At 41.4% G+C, this 18,978-nt stretch overlaps 1 protein-coding gene across 1 annotated transcript in view; it reads right to left on the reverse strand.

The window, feature by feature from the left end:
• Positions 1 to 3,293: 3,293 nt before the first annotated feature.
• Positions 3,294 to 18,978, reverse strand: part of LOC311246865 (protein mono-ADP-ribosyltransferase PARP6) — a 90,107-nt gene continuing 74,422 nt past the window's right edge. The window contains exons 17-22 of the mRNA XM_084337107.1: positions 18,817 to 18,889; positions 16,557 to 16,626; positions 12,369 to 12,448; positions 10,973 to 11,036; positions 10,795 to 10,879; positions 3,294 to 3,611 (exon numbers count right to left, since the gene is read on the reverse strand). Coding sequence (XP_084193233.1) covers positions 3,509 to 3,611; positions 10,795 to 10,879; positions 10,973 to 11,036; positions 12,369 to 12,448; positions 16,557 to 16,626; positions 18,817 to 18,889 — 475 coding nt within the window. The 3' untranslated portion in view covers positions 3,294 to 3,508. The remainder of the gene's footprint in view (positions 3,612 to 10,794; positions 10,880 to 10,972; positions 11,037 to 12,368; positions 12,449 to 16,556; positions 16,627 to 18,816; positions 18,890 to 18,978) is intronic.

An 18,978-nucleotide genomic window follows, 5' to 3' on the forward strand; every position in this document is an offset into this window, starting at 1 on the left:
TGACTATTTTTGTTTTATCCTGTTTCTGTACTTGCATATATTTTAACCACCTTTACTGAAAGTTTCATTATACATTGTGTGTTGAGTACTGACTTTTAATAAGTTTTGTTTTGCAATAATAAAAAAAAAAAAAAAAAAAAAATAAATAAATAAAATAAAAAATGTAAACACCCGTGAATATCAAGTCCCTTCCTCATCCCTGTACCTCGTGAACATCATTTCCTTATACATCAGTTTGAATTGTCTCATGTTTGGACATTGCTTTAGCACCACATTTAGACTGTTCCACAGTTTCACTCCACATATTGAGATGCAGTGTCTTCTCATGGTAGTACGTACATTTAGAACTTTTAAATTGAGTTCTCCTCTCAGATTATAACCCCCCTCCCTATCAAAGAACAGTTCTTGAATGTTTCCTGGAAGTACATGACCTTTTGCTTTATAGATTAATTGTGCCGTTTTAAATTCCACAAGATCATTTAACTTTAATGTTTTTGACTTTAAAAATAATATGTTTGTGTGATCACGATAACCTGCAATGTGAACTATCCTTATGGCCCTTTTTTGGAGTATTTGTAGTGTAGAATTATAAGTGTTTCCCCAGACTTCAGCACAGTAATTTAAATATGGTAAAACTAGTGAACAGTAGAGAATGTAGAGTGATATCACATCAGATTTTGTAGTGTAGAAAATGGGGGACCCTGATGTACAGTAAACAAGACGAAAGTCTTTCTCTGGTCAGCATCCCCTTAACAATTGTGTGTATTGAGCTGTACTGTATTGTACCCATTCTGCAATCTGTTAATAAAATGTTCAATCAATTCAATCAATCAAAACCGTTGATGCCTATGGTACAGGAAATGATAGAAAACACTATGGCACATAGATATGACATAATATTGTCGTACTACTAATGTATGGTGATACTGCTGAGGTAAAGCTCCATGATAGTCTGATTGACATCATGGCCCTTTGTAATTCTCCATCTAGAATGGCGGACTGAGGTTGTCTTATGCGTGTTCATGGAGTAATGGTGCCCCCCTGCTGACCAAAACAAGCTCACAATACCATAAGCAGTATCCAACACCCCCCCCCCCCCCCCCCCCCCCCAACATCAAAGAAAAGGAGGCGGTATCTAAAATTGTGCAAAATCTGTCTTTATTTTACATATTTTTTTTATCATCACCACCAACGTCATCATCACCTTGAATACACCACCAGAGAGAGAGAGAGAGAGAGAGAGAGAGAGAGAGAGAGAGAGAGAGAGAGAGAGAGAGAGAGAGAGAGAGAGAGAGAGAGAGAGAGAGAGAGAAAGATAGTCCAAAGTACATACACAGCTCACCCCTCTGGGTATAAACCGGCATCGACTACCACCAAAAGCCCATTGGCATGAGAAAAAAAAAGGGGGGGGGGGGGGGACAGGCAGCTTCAGAAGCCCTTTCTCCTCCTCTCCCCTCCCTATATCATCCATCATAAATCTCTACAAGTCATCTGTACATGTGCCTGGTGCATCGCAAATACAACTCCAACATCTCTTTATTTACAATTCAGCGTTCGATGCCTCGAGTCCCATCCTGGTACTCAAGACTCTTCCTCTACAGTACATACTGTGTGTCCTAGGATGGACAACACTTAGGAGGATGGATATTAAGTATACATGTTTTTGTTGACTTCCAAAATCCCCCCACACCCACACCCACCCTCTGCTACCCATCTAGTACCTATAGGTCTGAGGGTAGTGGAGTCCTCTGGGTCAGAGGCAAACGTCAAGTTAAGTGCAATGTCTAGTATATCGTTGAGAAAGATACAAACCCACACGTACGTACATAAATACATACATACAGTACATACCTAAATGATAAGCTGTGGTTAACTATACACTAATTTCCCCCCAAAAAGGGTACATTTACAAGAGATGTACACATAAATGCACTTCAATAACATCTGCTAAGTTTCTGGTTTGGTGAGGGATTTATGGCATATGATATGGCATTTAAGGTCAAAGGTTAGGTAACCCGTTGATGATTCTAGATGGAGAGGAGGGGCCACTGTAAACCATGCAGGGTTGGAAATGTACGATCACGTCCTAACTATTCCCAAGCGAGTTTAGCTCAAAACCCCACCCCATGGTGTGATGAACTGCTGTGGCCTCCGATATCTTGCTGTGGTTGGCTGAGGCGCTCTCCACGCTGGCTTCCTTCTCTCTACTGTTCGTCAGCGGTTATGCTTAGCCAGCCTTATTTTCACTAGACTTTTACGGTTGGAAATCAGTGAATAATAATTAGACAGAACGTTTGTTAAAATAGCTAACTAGCTATTTCAATGTCTCAATCTATGCCAACAGATTTACATTAGGCACTAGCTTAACGTTAGCTACCATGAGCAGTGCTACTGACAGGGTTCACTGACAGCCTCCTGTAAAACAGCAAGGATTATGAAACCTTTATACATTCCTTGTAAAACAGACACCGGTACGAAAATTAGGAATGAAAGTCCCTGTTATGAGCCTACTAAAATATCATCGTTCATCAAAAATCTGGGAATGTTTTCATATCACATAACTTATGTCCTATTTTGGCAAGTCATAAGCCTAGTAGAAATAACATAGCTACCAGGCATCATGACATGTAAGCCAATGAAAATGATGGGGGCAGGGTTTGGAGCTGAACTCGTCTAGTTAGGACACTGTACGATCCTGCAGGAACGCAGATGTATCGTTCCATGTTGCTATTCCCTCGTATTTCCGTTCCCTGTAACCTCTTTCGATTTCTGTAACCTCTAATTACTGAAGTCTGGGAGGACTCGTCTGGCAAGCAGAAAACGGGAGAAATGGGAGAACAATGCTTTGACCCCTATGTATAATTACATCACAGACTTTAATTCATGTCATTAGTCAAAGGAATATGAAATAAACGGATTGCAGAGATAATGCCATCGCAAACACAATAAGAACAAACTTGGATATGAAAGTGTGGATCCATTACTTATTAGCCAGGATTTAATAACCATTTGGAATGATTTCCCTTTTTTCTTTTTACTAGATATTCACAAAGAGAAATGATAAATAGAGATAAATAGTCCAAATACACATAATTGCGGCAGATAAAAGAGAATGGCGAATGCCTGTCAACGCCAGTGAGAAAATGAGAAAGCAGGGTTTGAAAAAAAAGTGAATGTGTGTGGGGGATGCATATGTAGCGGTTTCTATGAGTGTATTTGTATCAGAGTGTGTACATATCTAGTGTGTGTGTGTGTGTGTCCTCCTGGTCTTAGTTCTATTGCAGGTGTCACGGACTGAGAGAACCAGTGAACCTCACTGAGCTCAATCTGAGAACGGAGCAACAAAGACCAAAGCAAAGGAAGGTGAGGAAAGAGAAAGAAACAGAGAAAGAAAGACCTCTATCTCAGCACTTCAGTGTTTGTGGTCTTCTTGCCAAAAAGTCAATTTACCCGTCTGTCTGTTTGTCTATCTATGTGTCTTGACACGCCCTCCCAAGGTCAACCTCCATTAGCTGGAGTAGATCTGGGTCCCGATCACACGCATGATCTCCTTCTGCACCTTGGGCTCCTGGGTGTTGATGTTGGCATCCCCCACCTGGCCATCCTCGTACCTGCACATAGACACGGCTTCAGAAGAAGACCTCGCTCTGACAGAGAATTATTTGTGTGTGTGTGTGTGTGTGTGTGTGTGTGTGTGTGTGTGTGTGTGTGTGTGTGTGTGTGTGTGTGTGTGTGTGTGTGTGTGTGTGTGTGTGTGTGTGTGTGTGTGTGTGTGTGTGTGTGTGTGTGTGTGTGTGTGTGTGTGTGTGTGTGTTTGTGTGTGTGTGTGTGTGTGTGTGTATGTGTGTGTGCTCGCTCGCATTAATTCCTTATGTTAAAAGGCTAGACATTTTCTTTTAAGACATTCTCTTAAAAATGTGTTGCTAGAATGCTATGTTCAAATGTATTGGTGGGGCGACAGTGAATCAGGAGGTAAAGCGGTCGTCTGGTAATTGGAAGGTTCCCGGTTCGATTCCCACACCTCCCAGGCACAGTGTCAAAGTGTCCTTGACCAAGACACTTAACCCCTAATTGCACCTTGCCCACTGGGCTTGGCACCTTGCATGGTTGCCTCCGCCGTCAGTATGTGGATGGGTGAATGTGAGGAACAAAAATTGTAAAGCGCTTTGGATAGAAACGCTATATAAATGCACCATTTTACCATTTTGGTCGAGTGCCTAGTTACACATCTAGATATGAGTACTTTTGAGTTAAAATAAATAGCTGAATGTGGTGCAAAGGCTTGGACACTAACTAGCTCTGAGTGAAACATCACCATGCCCACTGGGCTCTTTAAAATAACTAGCTCTGAGTGAAACATCACCATGCCCACTGGGCTGTTTAAAATAACTAGCTCTGAGTGAAACATCACCATGCCTAATGCGCTCTTTAAAATAACTAGCTCTGGGCGGCCTGGTAGCGCAGCGGACTAAGCGCCTGTCTACCACCACAGAGACAGTGGGATCGAATCCAGCTGTGGTGCTTCTGGGTTGGCCGACCGTCCATACTAACACAATTGGCAGTGTTAGAGGGTGGGAAGCCGGCGTGGGTGTGTCCTGGTCGTTGTAAACAGCAACTCCTACAGTTTGGTCGGGGCGCCTGCACAGCAAGGGAAGGATCTGGGAGAAGTAGTGTGACCTTCCACACGTTACACTCTCCCAGTGAGAGTCCGCGCTGCCAGGTGAAAAGAAGCGGTGGGCTGGCTACACATGTGTCGGAGGAAGCATGTGATAGTCTCCGCCCTCCCAGACCGACGGTAGGGGGTAGAGTGCGCAACGACCAGGAAGGGGGATTTGGAATTGGCATAACGACTAGCATTGAGATGGGAGAAAAAAACGGAAAAAGAAGGGGGGAAAAGATAATAAAAAAATTATAATAATAACTAGCTCTGAGTGAAACATCACCATGCCTAATGGGCTCTTTAAAATAACTAGCTCTGAGTGAAACATCACCATTTCCACGGGGCTCTTTAAAATAACTAGCTCTGAGTGAAACATCACCATTTCCACGGGGCTCTTTAACTCATTCCCTGCCGACAACGATTATACTCGTTATTGGGCGCCATCCTTTGAACGCCAACAACGAGTATACTCGTTATTTGATAGTTTTTCCTTTTTTTTCTCGATTTTAATATTCTATTCAATGTCACAGACCTGTATGTTGCCGTTAAAAGGCATACTGGGATCCCGAATGAATGAATGAAAACTTTATTTAACAGATTGCAGAATGGGTACAATACAGTACGGCTCAATACACACAATTGTTAAGGGGATGCAGACCTGAGAAAGACGTTTGTCTTGTTTCCATCAGGGTCCCCCATTTTCAATTCATATAGACATTTATGACATACACAACATACATGACATTTATGGCATAGGGACATATAGGTATTTAGTACTGATACATTTGTGACTTAAACGGTATTCAAATATACAGTACTGTTACCCCTAGATCCTGACAGAGTATATACATATGATGGGGAGGGGACTGTACATTAGGAGGGGGTGGGTGGGTGGGAAAAAATATACATACGGCGGGGAGGGAATATATACATGCGGTGGGGAGGAGACTGTCTATTAGGAGGTGGTGGGGGTTTTGGGCATTTACGGTGGCCAGTTTCGAATTGCAGCCTCCCGTAGGTGCTCTTTAAGAGCGGTTTTGAATGTGGGTAGGGATTCACATTCCTTTACAGCTTTGGGTAGGGCGTTCCACATTGATGTGGCATAATTGCGAAACGTGTTTAGTCCCTTGTTTGAGCCGAATCTGGGTTTAACATGATTTGTTGAGCTTCCTCTGGTGTAGTGGTTGTGGTATTCACTGACCTTTGGGAAGTATTTTGACATGTACATGGGTACCTTAGTCGTATAGTGCAGTGGTTCTCAAACTGTGGTACGCGTACCACTAGTGGTACTTGGTGGTACTGCTGGTGGTACTTGAAAACATTTCCAAAAAAGCTAAAAAAAATAAGATTTTAATTTTTTTTTGCAGTCAGGCCACTGAACTTAGAAGCAGGCCAGGCCAGTGTTTCTGGTTGCAGCGGCGCGATAGTTAGATAATCTAAGTGGGGAACAACCAGGAGATCACTGTGACAGAGAGTAATGCAGTCTAAACAGTCATAAATCTTTAATTCAACTTCAGCCCTGATCATAACCATTTATTTTTAGATTTCTTGTAATGTCAGATAAAAAATGAAATACTCCCACTTTTCTGAAAAGAGTTGGTGTTAAATCTGACATTACAAAAAATCCATCAAAATATGTGTTGCTGCTAATCATTGACACATGCCTAGCCTGTAATAATCCCCCCCAGAAAAATGTACTTTGCATTTGATATATTGAAAATATTTTACTTTTTGTGTGTGTTTTTTTAACAATAATTTGTGTAAACTGGCATTTAAAGGGTAAACATTCAAACATTTATTGAATATGTGTTTTCTTTTCTTTTTTACAATAATTTGTGATGCCCATCACAAACACTGGCATTTAAATGGTAAAAATTAAAAAATTCCTGCACCAGAATGCAGGAAATTAAGTTTTTGTAACAAAATAATTGTGTGTGTGTGTGTGTGTGTGTGTGTGTGTGTGTGTGTGTGTGTGTGTGTGTGTGTGTGTGTGTGTGTGTGTGTGTGTGTGTGTGTGTGTGTGTGTGTGTGTGTGTGTGTGTGTGTGAGATAGAGAATGACGGACAATTGCTTTCTGTGTGAGAGAGAGAGAGAGAGAGAGAGAGAGAGAGAGAGAGAGAGAGAATTAAGTACATTTGCTGAAATACAGTTGTTCTTAATTTTCTCACTTTTCTCGCTATGTGAGAATGTTAGTTATTATGTTCTCAATGCCCCTTGCATTGTATGAGTTGTGTGGAAGCGTTTGCTAGTTCTAGTGCTATGCCTTTGTACATTGTGGCTGTGTCTGACAAAAGTTAACAATAAATAATGGTATTAGGAATACATTTGCCTCCTGCGTGAACTGTGCATAGCTGAATAGACTGTATTTTAACACCGGTCATATGGTGGTACTTGGAGAGCCAGCTACGTTCTCAGGTGGTACTTGGTGTAAAAAGTTTGAGAACCACTGGTATAGTGTATCTTGTAGACCAGGCCCATTGCAAGTTGCTGTACTCTGTTGTCTACTCTAAGCCATCCTAGGTTGTCAAAGTGGGCAGGGGTGAGGTGGGTTCTGGGGGTAAGGTCAAGTAGTAGTCTGACCAGTTTATTTTGTGATGTTTGTAATTTTGTTTTAAGCGCCTTTGAGGTGCTTTGGTACCATGAGGTGCACGCATAGTCGTAGTACCCTTGAATGAGTGCTCCTGCCAGAGTCTTCAGGGTATTCTTGTTTACCAGAGAGGAGATCCGGTACAAGAATCTAGTTCGTTGGTTGACTTTTTTTTTATTACATTGGATGCCATTTTGTCACAGGAAAGATTTGCCTCTAGGATGGAACCCAGGTAGGTAATTTCATCTTTCCTTGTGACAATATTGTCACCCTCTGCAACTGAGAAGCCGTCGGTCTTGCTGAGTTTGTTATTTGAACCGAAAAGAATGGACTCTGTTTTGCCCATGTGTAATGATAGTTTGTTATCAGCAGATTTTGCCTAGTTCCGAGCTGAGGGTTTTTTCAACCTGCAACTTGTTCTTGTCAGAGACCAGCAGGGCTGAGTCGTCCGCAAACAGGAACAAGTTGCAGTCACAGGCTGACGACATGTCATTTTCATAAATTAGGAAGAGTAGCGGTCCTAGTATGCTTCCTTGTGGAACACCACAGCTCACTGTGAGGGGGGGGGGGGGATAGAGTACCGTTTATCTCTACCATCTGTTCTCTCCCCTCCAGGTAGGATTGCATCCAGCTCACTGATAAACTATCAAAAGTAACCAATTGCTTTTAGCTTGTCAATCAGAATGGAGTGATTGACAGTGTCGAAGGCCTTTTGTAGGTCCAGCATGACGATGCCGCAGTATTTGCCCGCGCCCACCTCTTGTTTGATGTGGTCGTTCAAATAGAGGAGGCATGTGTCAGTGGAGTGGGACGTTCTGAAGCCAGATTGGAATTCGTAGATTAGATTTTTTTCCGCCAGGTACTTTTCGACCTGTTCGTAGACTATTTTCTCCATGACTTTCGAGATGGAGGTAAGAATAGAAACAGGGCGGTAGTTGCCTGGGTCTAATTTGCTGCCCTTTTTGTGCAGAGGGGTCACTCTCACAATTTTGAAGTCCTTGGGGACGTGTCCCTGTTTTATAGAGAGGTTTATTATGTGTGTGATGACTGGGGTGATGGCGGCTGCTGAGTCTCTGAGGAATTTGGAGGGGATGTTGTCATGGCCAGTGGCCTTGTTAGGTTGGAGGGCGCTCGATTTTTTGGAGTACCTCATCGGTTGTTACCATTTCAAGTTTGAAGTCGTCTTTGTGGACCCCTAGGTTTTTGTAGTATGCTACTATGTGTTCTACCCCATAATGCTCTGAGTGGGAGGGTAGTTTGTTTACCAGTGTTGTGGCTATGTTTGTGAAGATGTTTAAGTAATTGGCTACATCCAGCTTGTCTGTGATGAGCGTGTTGTCCGTCTTTATGTTTATGTTTGAGAATCTGGTTTTAAGTTTTTTACTGCAGCCTAGTTGATTATTGAGTCATTTCCAAAGTTTGCAGGGTTTGTTTTTGTTTTCCTCAGTTTTGTCGTTGATGAAATTTCTTTTTGCGGTTTTGATCATGGTGTTTACGTCATTTCTTAGTCTGTTTCTTTGAATTTTTAGTTCAACCGAGGGTGCAGTACCGGTCAGATCCTGCCAGGCGGCAGTATCGAGAGTGCAGTAAACCCTGTTCCAGATCGGGTGTTACATTTAAACCGCTCCAGGCGCAGTTTTTTTATTACAGGGAAGCCTAGAGATTCACTTGGTTGCATTGAAACGAGTCCGGGCCCCTCGATGCATGTGTTGTGCCGTATTATGTCATGGACCAGATGGACATCAGATGGACCAGATGGCGATCAAACAATTGGAATATTCTTTTTGGAATACCCCTGACCACAGGTAAGGACTATCTGATGTCAATTTCAGCTTGATTGTACAATGTTTTCAATCCGATCCAGCTGATCAGTGTTTTTATTGTTCAAAACGAATGCCGTTACTGGCAATCAAAGCATCAGAAACGACCCCCCCCCCCCCTTTCATGCATTCATGATGAAACATAATACCTATTATATACAGTTGATTTGGAAATAGTAGCGTGTCCAGGGATGAAACACCAATGCGTTTAGTAGAATTCACGTAGCGCGCTTTAACTCAGTTTCCCAGGAATTAGCCCGGATCATTCCGAAACTATACTTATATTCACCATGGGATAACGCGCGTACGTATGCATGAACATTTTTATTCTTTTTTGCATCTTGGACAGAAGATAGTTACTGTCAAATGACCATAGTATTGTATCCATAGCTATTATAGAATATAGATATAGCTCTACAAACAAGGTGATGCACTCCTGTCTTTAAAGCGGGGCCTGGCTAGAACAGGATGAGACTAGTCCCCGGCGGTCAATGAGTTAAAGGTGGAAGACTTTGGTTCATAGAAGCAGTGTAATGTTAGTTTCAAAGACAAGATAGTTGGACCGCGCTAATCAATAAATAAATAAACAAATGAAACAGCTTTGAAGTGTACAATAATTGTTTTAATGTTTGTCTTTTTTTTAATGCAGAAGAAATAAATTGTGATATGCAGATGTTTCAGCACTCAGGCTTGAAGGAAGACATTTTTTAAAGGAAGTACGCTTAAATCAGGCATTGTAAAAGTGCTGCCCGTTGGTGGCCCTCGGAAATGTTTCTGGCGGCCCGCAATGAGTTTTTATGGTATAAATGCATGTATTATATTTGGTCCGGTGTAGGTACAGGATATAGTTGGCTGGCAGATCAGGTTCGGGGACCTACTGTAGATGAGTAATAATGATGCACTTTGACTTGAATATACATGCCTGCCTAACAGCAAGGGTTCACAGGCACAAATAAAAGATTTTGAGACAATGGCCCCACCATTGTGCTTTTTTGCTAGCTTGCTAACGTTAGCTAGCGTGCTAACAAAATTTATGAATTGGCTTGGCTGGTGCTTTTATTTTGAATTTCTCAAGTTTTCTCTTTGAAAACGTATGTAAGCTTGATTAAGCTACAGTAGCTTGACACAGCTACAGATTTGACACTATGACGGTGAAGCCACGTACAGCCAATAATCTTTGGTACAGTGTGTAAATGTCTGATGTTTCAACGCTATCGCCACACATGCACATTCAAATCACATATATAGCTATAAGGAAGTGCATCATTATTACTCATCTAGGACCCCAAACCTGAACTGCCAGCTGACTATATCCTGTAGGCCTTACAATAAATTAAAAAAAAACCTGCACCCCCTTTCATGCATTCATGATGAAACATAATACCTATAATATACATTTGATTTGGAAATAGTAGCGTGTCCAGGCGACCGTGGAATTCACGTATTGCTGCATATTGCCGTTTTCTGGGATTAACCAGGATCACTCTAAAACTATACTTATATTCACCACGGTATAACACGCCAACATATGGATGCATTTTTTTTCTTTTTCACATATTGAACGATAGTTGATGTCAAATGGGCCATAGTATTGTATCCATAGCTATAATATAGAATATAGATATAGCCCTGCAAACACTGCCACTTATTCCTATCTCTTAGAGCGTTGGCGTGGTAGGAACAAAAGATGCTCAAGTCCATGGCATCCAAAGAGTTAAGATACTCACACAAAGAAGAAACGCGTGCAGACGTGGTCAGAAACGGGACAAACCCAGATGTTGCCGTGTTTCTGAAGGTCCTTTGATGTAATCACTGTTTCAGAGAGAGAAAGAGAAAGAGAGATAAACATGTTAGAACCTACAGTACATTCTTCCAACTAGAAGCTGGATGTATGCTTGTGATTACCTTCACACAGAGCAATGCAGTTTAGATTACGGCTCTGAAGAAACCTTGACTGAATTGGGCGGCTCTGTTGAAACAGAAAAATAAAAGTTCCATCATATTTCTATAGATAATGTACTATAATCACATTACCCTAGTTCTATGGAGGAAGAGCTATCTTGGGGGTAGGCAGAGAACATGTCTGAAGACCATGCAGAACATACCAGCTTTTCCAGAGTCAGACAAGAAGATAGATACAGTACTCATTTCCTCTCTGTGTGTTCAGTAGAAAGCTATCCGGCTGCAAGCTAGCCTAGCTTAGCACAAATGAATGGAAGCGGATACAGACCAGCTAGCCTAGCTGTTGGCCAAAAACACCCCTCCCAGAGTTTTAAGCTAGGCTAGTGGTATCTGCTTCCATTCACCTGTGCTAAACTAGGCTAGCTTGCAGCCGGATAGCTTTCTACTACTGAACGCACAGAGAGGAAATTGGTATCTATCTTCTTGTCTGACTCTGGAGAAGACAGTAAGTGAATTTCCCATAATGTTGGCGTGTTCCTTTAAGGGGGACACTGCTGATTTATTTCGCACATAATCTAACACAAATCCCAAAGCTCTAAACAGCTTTGCACACATACATTTAGTTTGAATGTTATTGAGAGTTAATGAGTTTGAATATGCCCTCCAGTGATGTCATTGGAGGACACTGAATCCTTGTATTGTGTTAATTACAGCTCAATTCAATTATGTAATGAAAAATAGCAATCTCTATCGCTTATTTTTCATCTACATCATTTCATTGAGCTGTAATTAATGCAACACAAGGCTCCGTCCCTTCTGATGACATCATCACTGCATATTCAAAGTCATTAACTCTCAATAACCATTCAACTAAATGAATGTGTGCAAAAGTGTTTAGAGTTTTGGGACACATAAGATTACGTGCAAAACAAATCAGCAGTGTTTTTGGTGAAGCTCCAAAGGGAGTGAAGAAAATGAGGTAAGTACGAAGTATAATAATAATAATAATAATAATAATAATAATAATAATAATAATAATAATAATAATAATAATAATAATAATAATAATAATAATAATAATAATAATAATAATAATAATAATAATAATAATAATAATAATAATAATAATCACTAGGATCCCAATGTGCTACAGGGTTAAAACAGTTAAATTTTTGTTTTTATAATTATTAATAATAATAAAATAAAATACAGAATAAAAATAAAATAAAAATAGAACATAGTTAAACACATAGTATAAACAGAAAATTAAAGACAATAGCACAAGAAAAAATTTAATCAGAAGCAAAAAACAGAAAAGCTAGCAATCAAAGGCCTTTTGAAATAGATAGGTTTTCAGGCCTGCTTTATGATGGTATAATCTAACAACTTCCTGTTTTACCTGTGGTATGGTGTTCATGCGGTTGTAGCGCTGCACCAACTCATCTTTGGTGGGCATGCGGTGTTGTCCTTTCCCCATCCCTGCACACAGCGCCAGACACAAACCCAGAGTACCTCAGACAGAAGAACTTTATTACATCTATTCTCAGTCAATAACACAGTCCAAAATGTTCCTTAAAAGGGACCTATTCAGAAAATTACCTTTTCTTGTGTGTTGCATTTTTTTTTACATAATGAGGGGTTTTCACAACGCCTTTTCTGCAGTTTATCTGTAACAAGAACCCTTCCTCTTGAAACGAGCCATTCAGAATTGCAGCCACAATCGCTGTAGTTAATAACGTGTGTGTATGTGCATGTGAAGATATCTTGATACAATGCATGTGTACAAGATGGTGGCTTGCACGTGAATCTTCTCTTTTCTACCTATGTTTGTAGAAAAGAATGTACTTCCAGGAAACATTCAAAAACTGTTCTTTGATAGGGAGGGGGGTTATAATCTGAGGGGAGAACTCAATTTAAAAGTTCTTAATGTACGCACTACCATGAGAAGACACTGCATCTCAATATGTGGAGTGAAACTGTGGAACAGTCTGGATGTGGTGCTGAAGCAATGTCCAAATATGAGACAATTCAAACTGATTTATACGGAGATTATGTTCACGAGGTACAGGGATGAGGAAGGAACTTGATATTCATGGGTGTTTACAATTTTTATTTTGTTTCTTTCATGTTTTACATATATAGTTTTTTTTAGTTTTTTGTTTTGCATATATATATTTGTTTTGAAATGTTTTAAATTAGTACACTCATTTGAGTAGTGGAAAAGTCGTAGGATTAAATAAGTGTATACTTATTCCTACTCCTTTTTCGAACATGTAAATTGAGTTCTGTTTTGCTTTTGTTTAGTTATTTAATTTGTATAAGTTATGTTTTGATTTTGTTTAGTTATTTATTTTGTTGTATTCATTTACATGTTCGAAATAAAGATTTAAAATAAATAAAAATTTTAAAAATTTGAACCTAATGTGTTTCTGACAATACTTTTAACAACAAGATTGCTATGCTATTGCTGTATCTTGAGTCATATTTGATCTGCAACTCTGAATTTAGTTTTTTTTCCAGCAAAGAAATTCAAAGACATGTTTAGGGGACCTGAAAGACCTAGACTGGTTGAAAATGACTAAAATATGTTCCCTTTAAACAACCTTGACTTGCTTGTGCTGGGAAACCCCTCATCATCATCCAGGTTTCTAACCTGTGGCCGCCAGTGTGTTACGTCTACCACAGTGGAAAGTCAGTTCTGAGCAGGGGTGTAAAAAGTACCCAGAAATTATACTTAAGTGAAAGTATGGGTACCATCTCAAAATCGTACTCAAGTAAAAGTCAGAGTATCTGGCTAAAAACACACTTGAGTAAAAGTAAAAACGTTTCTACTTTTAAGTGTACTTAAGTACTAAAAAGTAAAAGTTAAACCCTTTTTTCTGACTGTCTATTCTTCTGATAGCAGGTGTTTAATCAAAGATCCCTGCTGTCTAGTCTTGCACAAGGACCAATCAGCATGGGTATGGGTGGGTTAATTTTCCATTGATGGGGATTTGATTGGCTGTTTTTAAATAAAGCGCGGCCGCAGGATTAATAACATTAATGTTAGTTCGGCCAGAGAAACAAATATACTAATTAAAATGGTTGGACCTGCGAGAATTTACTGTCTGCATTTTAAATGTAAGGAGTAAAAAGTATGTTTTTTTTCTCTGAAATGTAATTGAGTAAAAGTACAAGTATACAAACCTAGGCAAAATATGCACCTGGCTCGCTGATAACAAACTATCATTACACCTGGGTAAAACAGAGTCCATTCTCTTCGGTTCAAATAACAAACTCAGCAAGACCGACGGCTTCTCAATTACAGTGGGTGACAATATTGTCACAAGGAAAGATGAAATTACATACCTAGGTTCCATAGAGGCAAATCCTTCCTGTGACAAAATGGCATCCAATGTAATCAAAAAAGTCAACCAACGAACTAGATTCTTGTACCGGATCTCCTCTCTGGTAAACAAGAATACCCTGAAGACTCTGGCAGGAGCACTCATTCAAGGGTACTACGACTATGCTTGCACCTCATGGTACCAAAGCACCTCAAAGGCGCTAAAAACAAAATTACAAACATCACAAAACAAACGAGTCAGACTACTGCTTGACCTTACTCCTAGAACCCACCTCACCCTTGCCCACTTTGACAACCTAGGATGGCTTAGAGTAGACAACAGAGTACAGCAACTTGCAATGGGCCTGGTCTACAAGATACACTACACGACTAAGGTACCCATGTACATGTCAAAATACTTCCCAAAGGTCAGTGAATACCACGGCCACAACACCAGAGGGAACTCCACAAATCATGTTAAACCCAGATTCGGCTCAAACAAGGGACTAAACACGTTTCGCAATTATGCCATATCAATGTGGAACGCCCTACCCACAGCTGTAAAGGAATGTGAATCACTACCCACTTTCAAAACCACTCTCAAAGAGCACCTACGGGAGACTGCAATTCGAAACTGGCCCCTGCAAATGTCCTAACCCAACCCCCTCCAATGTACAGTAAATGTCCTAACCCAACCCCCTCCAATGTACAGTTAAATGTTCAATCAATCAATAAATCAATCAAACCTAATAATACTCGAGTAAAGTACAAATCATTTACATTTATCATCAAAGTACTCATTTACTTAAAACAGCCAACCAAAGATTATTTCATTTAAGACAACTCAGGAAGTACAAGGTCAGGAAGACGTTAATGATTCAATTTTACACAGCTATCATACAAAACATCATTTCACTCTCCATCACTGTTTGGTACGGCAACACACCCAAACACACACTACACAGACTAGACAGGATCATCATTAGGGCATCCAAAATCATCAACTGCACACTCCCCACCCTGGACTCCATACACAAACATCACACCATCACACGCGCACACAAAATCATCAGTGACCCCCTGCACCCAGCTCATCACCTCTTCCAACTCCTCCCCTCTGGTAGAAGGTTTAGGTCACTAGGTAGTCGCACGGTTAGGTTCAACAACAGTTTCTTCCCCAAGGCCATACAATTACTCAACTCCAACTCATCCTAATTTCACCCCCTGCTGTTATGTTATGTTATGCATGTTATGTTATGTTATGTTATGTTGTTGTTGATGTTATGTTGTGTTCCATCATCCATGTGGTGTATTGTCGCAGCTACCACCTGCACCGTGCTCAAATTCCACCGGCCTGGCCGTGTGGCAATAAAAGAAACTTGAACTTGAACTTGAAATCCCCCAAAACAGTACTTAAGTATTGTAAGAAAGTACAATTACTCAAGTACTTTACACCCCTGGTTCTGAGCTCTGTTGGTGACGGACATGGAAGAAGTGAGGTTGAGTAATTCTTGCAGCTCGTCTGTTTGGACACATTCGTTCACAGTGGCTGACTTGTTCACATTTAACAAGGGTGGTTGGTGAGCAGCTACTCTTCCCTCACTTTTATCCCTAAGATCTAAAGTTAAAGGAACACGGCAACATTATGGGGAATCCGGCTGCAAGCTAGCATAGCTTAGCACAAATGAATGGAAGCAGATACGGATGAACTAGCCTAGCTTAAAACTCCTGGCAGGAGAGCTGTTTTGGGCCAACAGCTAGGCTATAGGTTATCCGTATCCACTTCCATGAATTTCCACTAAGCTAGGCTGGATATCAGAGAGAAAATTGGTATCTATCTTATTGTCTGACTCTGGAGAAGACGGTAAGCGCATTTTTACGTGTTCCTTTAACAAAAGGGGTTTAATAGCAATTTTTGCTAATGTGAGGCTACCACCCCATGCACCTTAAATCACAACATGCATGACACACAACAGCAGTGACAGCCACCTTTTCACAATGACACTTAATATGGTATGCAATGCACAGCATCAGAGGTACAGGTACACTCAAAAGCCCAGAGCTTCCACAATGGACACACCACACACAACGCAGCACACCAACAGCACATTGGAGAGTGCAATCAACCCCCCCCCCCCCCCCCCCCCCCCCACAGATTAAAAAATGGACTGACCCTGAGCGACATCCAAGGCATGTTACACATACATGAGACTCAACCAACACGGTGGAGGAGGGGGGAGTGAGACAGGGAGTCGTTCCTACCTGAGTATCCAAAGGATATGCTGGAGATGGGGCTGAGATAGATGCCCTTTCCGTAGGCTGCCCCATGCAGCTTTGGTTGAGAAGAGCAAGGAAGGAAGGAAGGATCACTGAGGAGTCACACGGGACACACATATGCACGTACACGTGTGTATATATATATATATATATATATATACACTTGTGTACATACACACATAGAAAGAAGTCCAAAGAGTAGAGAAAGAGGAGAGAGACCCAAGCGCCAACGAAGGAAGACCTTTGACTTTCTAGATGAATAGAAGCTAATTTCACAGTGTGTATACCAGTTAACCCTTTCACTGCTGCACTACCAAAACGGTTAACCCTTTCACTGCGACAATTCACAGAAGGTTAACCCTTTCACTGCCACACGACAGCAGCCGGTTAACCCTTTCACTGCCACACGACAGAAGGTTGGTTGTGTGATAGTAAAGGGTTAACCTTCTGTCGTGTGGCAGTGCAATGGTTAATACCTGAAACCGCAAGGCGTATAGGATCCATGCAGTTGAGGAGAGGATGACAATGACAACATGAAGATGACAATGACAAAGGTGGCCGACGATGAAGGTGGGGAGGAGAATATCCATGATGAGACGGGGGCCGAAGTGCCGGAGATGTGAGACAACAGCCGAGACGTTACAAGTGGTGGTGACTGGTGAGCATGAAGGGATGAAGGACAAAGGGAATAGGTCAACGGGTTATAGACATAACAGTGAGGCCGACGGATCTCAGGACGGGGAGTGTCGAATTCAAAGACGGAGTGAGGGCTGGAGCCAGACTGAGTCCTCCCACTCACAGAAGAACAATGAAGTAAGAGGCGTGTATGTATGCTCAAGGTGAAATGGAGAGGGGAATAAGGAGAAAGGTGCACAAAGAGGAGATCAAAGATAGGATTTCTAAAATAAAACCTCAAAAAGAACAAAGGAACAAAGAAAGAGAGAAAAAACATTGAGCCGACTTGAAAGTTTGGAGATTCTTAAGATCTCAGCTATAATTGTATCCAATGTATTTTGGAGACATGAGGATGGATCCAAGTGTTTCCTTTCCTTTCCTTTGCTTTTGTGTTTTCGGACATACCGTACTTCGTTTTGGTGTAGCACCATACGTAGCTCAAATACCAAGTTTAATCGTAGGAGCTATTTCATTAGCTTCATTATTTCATTAATTAATTTATTTAGCATTTTTGTTATTCTTCCGACACTAGGGGCACTAAACACCAGACCGCTTATTGGTAGGTTGAATGGCAGGATATACATTGGTACAGTAGTAAGTGTGACATGTTTTTTTTTTTGTTTTTACCAGTGCTAGAATAAGGCAATAAGATGAACACAATGATGTTTTGTTTTTTAAATGAACAAAATTGTGACTCTTGCCTGGACAGTGGACTTCAGCATTGCCGGAGTACAACCATGGTTGAATGGTTCCTCATTGGCCTTTTTAATTAGATATTAAAATATTTTCTCACAAATACCCACTATATTAATAGAAGAAAAATAGATACAATGGATGTGAATCATGCTGGTTACTGACCTTCCATGTAGACCTCTTCCACTCACCCAGTATGGACTTGATCCTGTGTGTCCACTGCCATTCAACCTACTCTACTCAGTGCTCTAAGTGGTTAACTCCCAGGGCGCTTCAGCAAGGCCCACAGGGAATCTCCTGACCCACAGCCAACACGACAGGCCCCTCCCACTTTCACACAACAGGAAGGGGCTCAGGGAAATCAGAAAGTAGTCGACATTGGCCAGGAGATGTTCCTGGTGTGCAGTGCCCATTTAAAGTCAGCCATTTTCAAACTTAGGTGAAAAGGGAAACTGACATCCATTAACTGTCAAAATTGATCAACTGAACAGCCAGTCTGCGCTGTGGTAAGGACTGCACTGTGATAAGGACAGGCCTGCACTGTGGTAAGGACTGCACTCCAGAGGCCTGCACTGTGGTAAGGAGAGGCCTGCACTGTGGTAAGGACAGGCCTGCACTGTGGTAAGGACAGGCCTGCACTGTGGTAAGGACAGGCCTGCACTGTGGTAAGGACAGGCCTGCACTGTGGTAAGGACTGCACTCCAGAGGCCTGCACTGTGGTAAGGAGAGGCCTGCACTGTGGTAAGGACAGGCCTGCACTGTGGTAAGGACAGGCCTGCACTGTGGTAAGGACAGGCCTGCACTGTGGTAAGGACAGACACTGTCCAAGAGAGGATATAGGAGTCTTAAGTCACACCCAACAGCTGGAGCTACATACCTGCAGTTTGGTATAAGAGGCATTGACTAATCCATTTCTCAGAACGGAGTGCCAGTTCTCTATATGGGAACCACTAGAGCAGGTGCAGAGAGAGAGATGCAGGGAGAGAGGGAGAGAGAGAGAGATAGAGAAAGAGCGCTATGTGAATACAAACAAACCAGG

Source organism: Notolepis coatsorum, assembly GCF_963971535.1.
Source record: "Notolepis coatsorum genome assembly, chromosome: 20".
NCBI lineage: Eukaryota > Metazoa > Chordata > Actinopteri > Aulopiformes > Paralepididae > Notolepis > Notolepis coatsorum.